At 44.2% G+C, this 9,899-nt stretch overlaps 1 protein-coding gene and 1 non-coding gene across 2 annotated transcripts; both read left to right on the top strand.

The window, feature by feature from the left end:
- Positions 1-1,846: 1,846 nt before the first annotated feature.
- On the top strand, positions 1,847-6,756 carry RPL21 (ribosomal protein L21). Its single transcript, XM_027651917.1, has 6 exons — positions 1,847-1,947; positions 3,327-3,405; positions 3,950-4,011; positions 5,087-5,199; positions 5,856-6,006; positions 6,620-6,756. Exons 2-6 carry the CDS (start codon positions 3,339-3,341, stop codon positions 6,707-6,709), a joined length of 483 nt encoding a protein of 160 aa, XP_027507718.1. The 5' UTR covers positions 1,847-1,947; positions 3,327-3,338; the 3' UTR covers positions 6,710-6,756.
- Positions 5,259-5,390, top strand: LOC113951842. The gene has a single exon (XR_003529294.1). It is a non-coding gene; the product is annotated as a small nucleolar RNA SNORA27 (small nucleolar RNA).
- Positions 6,757-9,899: the final 3,143 nt, after the last annotated feature.

Genomic DNA, 9,899 nt, shown 5'->3' with positions numbered 1-9,899 from the left:
AAGTTCACAGTTACTGCTCCCTTATGAACTACACTTTCTGTATGTGTTTCCATACGTCTTCCGTATGTGGACATGAGTTTCAAGATGTGGCATTGCTTCCCCATTCCTTCTAGGTTGATGTGGAGATTTGCCCACTATGTAAATCACTGGTAAGAGTAAGGCATTCAGCTCATTGCAAACACCTAGCTTCCTTTATCCAATAGTGCCTTTTACAATTGGGCTTCCTGTCTTTACTTTGCTTGATATCCTCCCTGAAACCTATCTGTTGCCAATACACTTCCTTATCTAAGAGCTCTTCAGGTTTATAATGATCATCATGCTTGGAAAAGTTTCATAATACCTAGGCTGAATGCATAGTAAATTATATAGTTTTGCTCTGCATAGATATCAGGTGCTTTAAATTCTAGATTTTTCATGGTGCAGAGCTGGAGTACAGACATGTTTTTCTAAATATAACACTTTGCTTCAAAAGATTACGTGTGGAGACAGGGCCTGTCTGTCAGAACATGCCCTGCCAGGTAGCTCTGCAAGCAGAACCTGACAGTGTATCTAATCCTCCATATCCACTTCTTCGGTCCATAAATATTAAACTAGCTTTAAAGTGATGATGGAAAGGGCTTGAGTTTTGCAAGACATCATTAGTACAACTGTGAAGTTAGTCAGAGGATCAAGTATGTTTTTATATGCTGCTTTAAGTAATCATCCCTCCCCTAGATTAAATATGTGCTTTGTTCATTCAAAACAAAAATTTCTGCATTAGGGCAACTCCTTGCTGAGACAAGTTTTGAACCATCCCTGCTTGTTTAGCTCGGGGGAAGGAGGCCCTCACTTGTCTCACAGCAATCAGCTTCCCATGGTGATTCCTGTCTGCTCAGATACTGAGGATGCACAAACACAATGAGTCACTCTGCCAGCTCTGGAAACTGCTCACCATCCGCTTCTTTTTCAGGCACCTGTGGCCCTATAAAGGCTCTTTATGGAGAATTCACGTGCTATTTATCTGGCGGGAACATCTGCCACAAAAATTGGAGATTATGGCATGATAATAAGGAGCAAACCCATTACAATAATAAGAAGCCCCAGATCTGCACTGCCTCTTCACCTCTGCTGTTGGCTTGCTTCTCCCACCCCATTTCCCTGCCCGGGAATCCAGGATCTTCGGTCAGGCAGCCGTGACTGGCACACAACCGCGGCAGCAGGCTCACACTACCGCGTATTTAAATGTCGGTGTGCTACTTTAATGTCGTGAAACAACTTGCTGGCTGCTTATGTTTTACATTTCCAAACTTAATTCCTTATGAAAGGCGGTCTGGCTGCTCACCGCAGGACTCACTCTTCGAGATCCCTGATAGACACCTGGCTCGTTTTCCCACTTCCCTGCCACTCCCACTAACCAGCCCCGTGTCACAGAATCGCAGGATCACACGATGGGGCAGGTTGGAACGGACCACAGTGGGTCATCTGGTCCAATTTTCCTGCTCTAGCAGGGTCATCCTAGAGCACATGGTACAGGATTCCATCCAGACGGTTCTTGGATACCTCCAGTGAGGGAGACTCCGCAACCTCTCTGGGCAATCTGTTCTAGGGCACAGTCACACGCACAGCTAAGAAGTTCTTCCTCACGTTCAGGCGGAACTTCCTGGGCATCAGTGTCTGCCCGTGGCCATGAAAACACACGCGAAGCCATGAAACGTCCAGCGGCTGTCCCCGCTTTCGCCCAAGAGTCACACTCCTACTGAGGCGGCCCCGCGACTGCTTTGGGGATCACCATCCCGGGGGCCGCCGCACCTCCCCAGGACATTCCGCCCCGGCGGGCGAGAGGACACCTCCCCGGCGCTTCCCGTCAGGCGCGGCGAGGGCAGCCCTGTGAGGGCCCCGCTGTTAAGGGCGGGCGCGGCGCCCCGCCCCCTTCTTTTGGAGCCGGGCGCCATTTTGTGCGCACGCAAGGTGAGCGTTGGGGCCGCTTCGCCGCTCCAGGGGGACACAGCGGGGACAAGGGGACAGGGATCCGGGGGGGTGAATGTAGCCAGGAGGATCGCGGCCAGGGGAATCGCGCTGCCGGCAGGGGCGGGCGGGGGCCGCTGGCTCCCCTGGGGGTTGCACGGCCTTGTTAGGGCGCGGAAGGGAGCGAGCAGGCTGCGGGCTGCGGCGCGGGCGGGTGGCCGGCCGGGCAGGCGGCTGCTGACGGAGGGAGGGAGGAAGGGGTCGCCGAGACCGGCCGTGGATGCAGGAGCGGAGTAGCGGGGCCCCGCCAGAGCGGCAGCACGTGGCGGCGGGGCCTGGACATGGCGGGGCCCGGACATGGCGCGGCCGCTGGCGGGAGATCGGGAGAAGGAAGGCGGCAGGAACGGCGTGTGCGCTTGGTGTCAGACTTAATACTGGCCGGTAAATGTGGTAGTGGAGATCGTGCCTTTTGAGTATCTCGTAAAGAGAGGTTGAGGGAGCGGGGGGGAGTAGCCGATCGGGGGCAGAGGTTTCACGGATTTCACAGAATATTCTGAGTAGGAAGGTGTCTTTGGCAGGGGCACGTGGCAGGAGCATGAGATAACCGGCTGAAATCAGAATGAGAAGCTCGGACTGGATATAAGGAGAAAAATGTTCATCGTGAGAACATCCAGGCCTCCAGACAGGCTGCCCAGGGAGGCTGTGCAGTAGGGTCTAGAGGGAAAGCCATTGGAGGAGTGGCTGAGGTCACTTGGGAAGCTTCATTGAAGTTTACAACTTTCTCATGAGTGGAAGTGGAGGGGCAGATACTGATCTCTGTGGTGACCAGTGACAGGACGTGAGGAAGTGGCATGAAGCTGTGCTAGGGGACGTTTAGGTTGGATATCAGGATAAGGTTCTTCACCTGGAGAGTGGTTGAGCAGTGGAACAGACTCTCCCGCAAAGTGCTCACAGCACCAAGCCCTACAGAGTTCAAGAAGTGTTTGGACAATACTCTCAAGCACATGATGTGACTCTTGGGTCATCCAGTACAGGGCCAGGATTTGGACTGGTCGGTTCCTTCCAACCCAGAATATTCTATGATCCTTTTAAGGGTTTCAAGACCTGATGGACAAGGCCCCGAGTAGCCTGGTCTGATCTCATAGTACACCTTGCTTGAGCTGGGTGACTTGCTAGCATCAATTCTAACCTGAGTTACCCTGTGGTAACTGGTTGCTGGTGATGTCTTAAATGAATAACATTACTTGGATTGACACAGCCATTTGGAAGCAGTGTCATTCTGAGTAGGCTTAAAGACTCTATTTTTCTGAAATACTTGAAAGTGCCGTCAAATTTTAGGGAGTGAACTAGTAGTTCTGAATCGTTTTCCTTAACTTTTACAGTAATCGGCCAAAATGACGAACACAAAGGGAAAGAGGAGGGGGACACGTTACATGTTCTCAAGGCCGTTTCGCAAGCATGGTGAGTATACTTTGCAGTAAGAACACTGCATCAGGTTATTCTGGGGAGCATTTGTGAAGCAGTGTCTTGTGCTAAAGGATTTCTGACAACTTGGGCTAAAAACTGTAGAAGAGTGTGCAGATAAACCCTCAGTTTTTACTGCAAATACATTGGTACTCTGACTGCTTGTCAGTAGTAACAATGGTGATTCTGTCGGTGCCTGAAAATTCATTTGAAGGTGAAGAAAATACTTCAGCAGTTATTTAGACGTACAGCTTTTTGCGTCTGAGCAATAAGCAGTGATAACATTTGCATTTATAATGAAGTAGTAAATAGTTTAATGCCTTTTCAACTTTGGCACTAGGAACACAATAAAAACTTATTTTTCTTGAGTTGGATTTTTTTAAAAATTGGAAATTTGTAAAAAGGTAACTACTGCTTTAAAAAGTTTGATCTTTAGGGTATTTAGGAAAATCAAATGCATGATTTGTGTCCCCCATCCTTTTTTATGTGTGAATGTGAAACTCTTGGCTTTATAAGTATTCAAATTTGTATCTCTTAACAGGAGTTGTCCCTCTGGCCACCTATATGCGGATCTACAAGAAGGGTGATATAGTTGATATCAAGGTACTTTCTGCAGTGCTTCGTAGTTAAAAGCTAAAATAGTGTAATACTACTCAGTCTCCAGTTTCTTGAGGTGTTTTTTTGTTACTTGGGTCGTGTGTGTCAACACAAGTACCCCCTGCTCACTTTTGGAGCAATACTGGAATGACAGTGCTAATGATCCAGTAGTAATGCTTCAGTATCACATGCTGGTTTATATGGGGGTTTTATGTATAATTTGGCTGATGCTGTGTTCAGCTGAAAAACGTGAGTCAAAGATGCCATACCTAATGCTCGAGTTGCTGTGTGGTGCCTTTTGGCACTACTTTTGTAGGAACCTCAGCTGTCCCTTCAGTAGATATTGTGTTTTGCCCAACTTGAGCCTGCTCTTCCGAAGAGGTGTGATTTATGGTGGGGAAGCTCATAGTTACATCTCTTAAAATAAATATGTACAGGGGTGGTAATTGCAAAGCCATATTAAAAGTAGAAACGAAGAAATGAATGTAAGGATACATCATATATATTAATGCAGGGGGAAAAGCGAAGCAGTGTTTCCATCACTTGATATTTTTTAGAATTTGTTTTTTAAAGTCAACTGTATTTTCAAAATTAGGTTGTAGTGAATCTGAAAACGTTTCACCAAGGACTCCTACTTTGGTTGGATCCTTTGGTTTTGTTTGAAATGCTTTGTTCTTGTATCAGTCACACAGAAGATGGTGTATAATTTGCTTGTTTGTTGTTTGGCTGTTGGAGAATGCACTCTTCAGAAATGACATTTCTTGATGCACTGGAGCTTGATGATGAATGTCTGTTGTGATTGCTTGCTTTTGCTGAAAGCAAAGTGATCAGTCATTTCACCAACACTGAAAGCAACTAGAATTGACATAGCAAAATTTGGTAGTCTTCAGACAGAAAATGCATGGTTATAAATTCTAACATATGGATAAAATAGGAGTATTTTTAAATGAATCTCAAATAATTTGAAACATATACTTTAAATTACTTCTGAAAGAAAAATCCTTAATACTACTTTTTTTCTTTTTTTTTCTTTTCTTTTTTTCCTTTTTGTTTTTTCCTTTCTTATTTTACTTCTTAACAGGGTATGGGTACTGTTCAAAAAGGCATGCCCCACAAGTGTTACCATGGGAAGACTGGAAGGGTATATAATGTTACTCAGCACGCTGTGGGCATTATTGTTAACAAGCAGGTTAAGTAAGTAATCAAATTCTGTGTATTGAAACTTCGCATTTGAGAAGGTTGTTGTGTAATTGCACCCTCCTTTCACTTTGCCAGTTAGACAGTTATTGTCTTGATTGGTCATTCAAGGTGGGTAAAGTGTATTTCCTTTTAAAACCCAAGCAAATGATGCTCGTTTGACTTGGATCCTGTCAGAGGAAACAGTTTTTATTTTTCCGAGTGGCATTTTAAGTGACATTACCTAATGGGTTTTTTTCAGCCAAATCTTCATGTTGGTATTGAAGCCCTTTTCAGATATTAGTTTGTAGCTGTATCCAGCCAGATTCATCTGGATTTCGTACAGTTTAGTCAGAAAAAGAAAAGTTGGTATTGCGTTGCAGGAACTGGGCTGGAGTATATTGGTGATAAAATTATTTGTTTGTATGCTACAAGGCTAAAATTATGTATTCTCCACTATTTTAATTTGAAATGGTCAACACATTGTTATATACTAATAGGCTTTTCATTATATCTGATGTGCATCTGCAGCTGTGTGTTTTGAGGTATTGCCCTTTAAAGAAAAATTATCTGTAATTGAGCTTATGAAGTTATTCGTGTAAGGGCTGTAATTCTAGGTTTAAAGGGACCTGTTTTTCAAGTGCAGTAAATTGAAAACTGATTCCCTTTTTTAGGGGCAAGATTCTTGCCAAGAGAATTAATGTGCGTATTGAGCACATTAAACATTCCAAGAGCAGAGACAGCTTTCTGCAGCGTGTGAAGGAAAATGAAAGGAAGAAAAAGGAAGCAAAAGAAAAAGGCATTTGGGTTCAACTGAAACGTCAGGTAATGTGTCTGTTGGGTTTGCAGTCTTTGTGAGGGAGGTTAAGTGTTAGAGTAGAGTGGCAGCACACAGTGCATCTGGATGGGAGCTGTTGTGATGCGTTTGGTGCCGGAACAGAACCACACTTGCCGGGATGAAAATTGTAGTCTTGGCTGTGAACAAAGGGGCTGATGCTTCCTGTTCTGTTGCTGATCTGCAGCAGCAGCTCTGGATGATTTCTAGGATCAGTAGTAGTGTCTTTGGTTTAGTTGAATTTTTAGTTGCAACAGGTTCTGTTGTAACCCTTTAAGAAACGAATTAATAACCAGACTTCAGAGAGGAGGTAACAGCTGTTGCTTCTGGAACCACAGGGTACATCACTCCACGGTCATTGGGTTGGTGACTTGGTGAGAGTAAAGTGTAGGTTTTTTAGTTCAGCAGTGAGAGTCAAGCACACTTTCTAGCAGATAATTTTCTTACTGCTACTCCTTGAATCAAATTTTAGAGACTGGGAATGGTAAAATTTCTGTAATGTTTATATAATAAGGTGGTAAATGGTTGTCAGAATGTATTTTCTGTAAGTTTGCTTTTGAGCTTTAGTGCCATGAGTTTTCTTTTTTATTTTTCTGTTTACAGCCTGCTCCACCAAGAGAAGCACACTTTGTGAGAACTAATGGCAAGGATCCAGAACTGCTGGAGCCAATTCCCTATGAATTCATGGCATGATGCATGTATAAAAAAATAAATTAAAGATCTGGTTTTGGACAAGTGTATGTGATTGTGGCTGATTCACTTAGGGGTTTTTTGTGTTTGAACAGATGCTTTAGAAACCTTCTCTTTTATTGAAGTTTATTTATTTAACTTGCATTACCATGATGCTTAGTCATTTAAATCATTTGCAGCTTTTGCTGACGAGTTTAGTCATTTATATAGACTATACATCGTGGGAACACTGAAATCTGCTAGTGCTTAGTAATGATCATGAGGTAATAGGAGAGGACATGGAATATTTCACCAGCAGACTTCAGAACATATACCGAGAACTGTCCAGAGTCACTTGAAAGTTAAGCTTTTGGCTAAGGGGCCTCACAAATACCAAGGAGTTGTGGAAGCCATTTTTGAAAACAGCCTCTGGAGAAATGCCCGTGGGCAGATTTTGGTGGATTTGGATTTTTCATCATTGTAACTTGTAAAAGAAGGATGTTTAGAACATCCCCGTGCCAATAAGCATTCTCATAAAATAGTGGTCATTTAGAAACAAGGCTTTAATTCCAAACCTGCCAGCCTTTATATTTTGATATTTAACATTTTAATTGGCTAGCGTAGCTAAACACTTGCATTTTGTATATTTATTGCATGCCTGTTGGATGCCCTAATGCATTCCTCTCATCCCAGATTTATTGATACCTCACAAAAGCCCAGTGCTACCTGCACATTTCTTGAATGGAAGTCATCTTCAGCTGACTGGTTTTGTGAGCTTTGTTTGAAACAGGGAGTGAAGCTTGCTAGGGACTGCTGAAGGTAACCTGCTTCGTTAGCCTTGAAAATGCATAAATTCAAGCCTAATTGTGTTGTAAATACAGCTAAATAATATTTCACCTTTGACTGTGATGTTGGGCAGTGCTTAACTACTTTGAGTAAGTGATGTAAAAATAATGTCTGTGTAAAGAGTAAAATACTAGAGAAGCAGGTGACCTCATTCCATTTGTAGGTATTGACTGTTGAAAGTTATTGAACAGTGAATTGCAGGGCAGCTGGTGAGTTTGGGCATAAGAAGTGGAGAAATGCTGAGGTTTGTTTTTTACCTAACACTCAATTGTGGGTGTTCCCATTCTTGTGAAATGTAGGTTTCAGACCTTGAATTCATAGTCAGGCTTGGCCTGGTGCTGGAGCTTCCAAGTTCCAGGGAGCAGGTGCTGTTGGAAGTTTCTCCAAGTTCCTGTGTTGGAAGATGGAGCAGGCTCTGTAGATGGAATGACTTTGGAAGTGAGTTAAAGAAGGTGGAGCAAAGCTTACCCATGAGCAGAACGATACATGACACTAGTGCTGTATTTATGCCATATGTATTGGACATGGAGTGCATCACCATCTCCAGAAGCCCTCTGTTGCAGCTTATGCACTTAGCTTTTATGGGCTTTTCTTGGAGTAGCTAAATATGTATTAAAACCTTCATCAGCTTCTTTGGCTTGTCGGTTTCCACAGCCATTTAAAATGGGTATTTGCCTCTCAAGCAAGATAAGCATCATTTTCCACTAGGCTTCGTGTCTGTAGGAATTAAGTGGGAGGCTTTATTGGGTACAAACTTTAGTGATGGTATTTTAAATTTGCTTCTCATTCATGCATGTCTAAGCTATTTTGGTTCTGTGTTTGGTTTGTACTAGTTTTTCAAAATCGCAGTGGATTAGCTGTAGCAGTATGATGAAATGATTAACATCATAAGTGGTGCCTAGTTCTAAACTTTTGAATTTATTTTCAGCTATTTGGAATAATGAGACTGGATAGCATTACAGTGGTCTCATTTAAAAGCCCTGCTCCCAGAGGCGCTGTGCATTGCAACAGTTCTCTATTTAGTGTCTGTGTTTTTAAGGTCACTATGCCAACAGTAGTTGGTCATAAACACGTGTTTGGCATCTGCATGTGGGCTGGGAAGAGAAGGAGGGAATGCTTTCCATGGTCAGGATTCCCAGAAGTGACCGAAAATGAAGCTGGTTTTGTACAGGAAGAGAGTAGATTTTTGGGTTTTTTTTAATGTTTGGAAATGGGACAAATTAACCAAGGTGTAACCTGTCTTGGGTTTACAGACACTACCTGTTAGTGGCACTCAGTGCAGCAGTGGTGGTAGTTTTCGTGGTCATCTGATGTTTGCAGAAGCACAGCCCAGACATTTACAGGTATCGGTACCTGCTGGTACCATGCGTTCAGCTGCCCTCTTTTTGCACAGTCCTGATGAAAGAGGGAGATCTGTGAACTGGGAAAAGGTCTTGAAGAACTGCCTGTCAGGACATCTGTAGTCATGAGCTGAAGCACGAAGCATGTTTCTTTACAGGGTTTGGAGTCACAAGTTCCTACTTGCTCTGGAAGGGGTTTTACACACTAGAACCATAAGCTGTAACCGGTTCTCTGTGGTCATGTTCTAAGGCTGTGGCTAGTAAGCAAAAGCTTGCAGTGAGTGTGCCAGCTACACGTTAGGTGTTTCCTCTCCATGCTGTGACAGCTGAATTCTCATTCCATGGTACTTTGCGGATTTCACAACAGTTCTCCACAATTCTAAGCTATAGGCTTTTCATATAACTGGGGATGCCTTGAACTAGCAGAATTATGGAATCCTTTTCATCAGGTTCACAGTGTCTTCCAGTTCCCTTCTAACACAGAGACTTCATTATCCTAGAGCTGGTGGACAGGCTGTCCCTATGCAATATACGGAGAGAGTATTGCTTTGGAAGTTCAGCAAGCCGTTACACTTCAGTGTCTGTTCCAGGGAGCCTAATTGGGAGATGGGGGCTGAGCTGTCTGCCCTTTGCCTCCTCCTTAACTGCCTCAAACCTTTGCAGCTGGTTTCCTGCCAAGAGCCTTGCCAAAATCTCCTGTTGTCTCCTAGAGAAGCAGCAAGGAAGCTGCTTTCTGAGCTGCCAGCTTTGTCTTTTTTAGCAGTATGGGAACACCAGGATCTGAGGTTTGCTGAGGAGTGTGTAGGCAGTGTTGGGCTGGGAAGGTCAGTGAAAGAGCAGAAAGAACTGGGGAGGAGGAGGAGCTGTGTCTGTGCAATGGGGCTGTGGGCTGAGGACCCCAGGAGGGAGCAGGTGAAGGGTGCAGACCTGAGCGAGGCAAGGGATTTATAGGTACCTCCAGCCCTATTCCTGGGGAGAGGCAGGTGAGCAGCTGCCAGGAGGACACGTAAGCAATTCATGCTTTTATG

This window comes from Corapipo altera, unplaced genomic scaffold, assembly GCF_003945725.1.
Source record: "Corapipo altera isolate COAL_440 unplaced genomic scaffold, ASM394572v1 0, whole genome shotgun sequence".
In the NCBI taxonomy this organism is placed as follows: domain Eukaryota; kingdom Metazoa; phylum Chordata; class Aves; order Passeriformes; family Pipridae; genus Corapipo; species Corapipo altera.
Note: the sequence above shows the minus strand (reverse complement) of the source record. Positions and strands in the feature narration are given on the sequence as shown.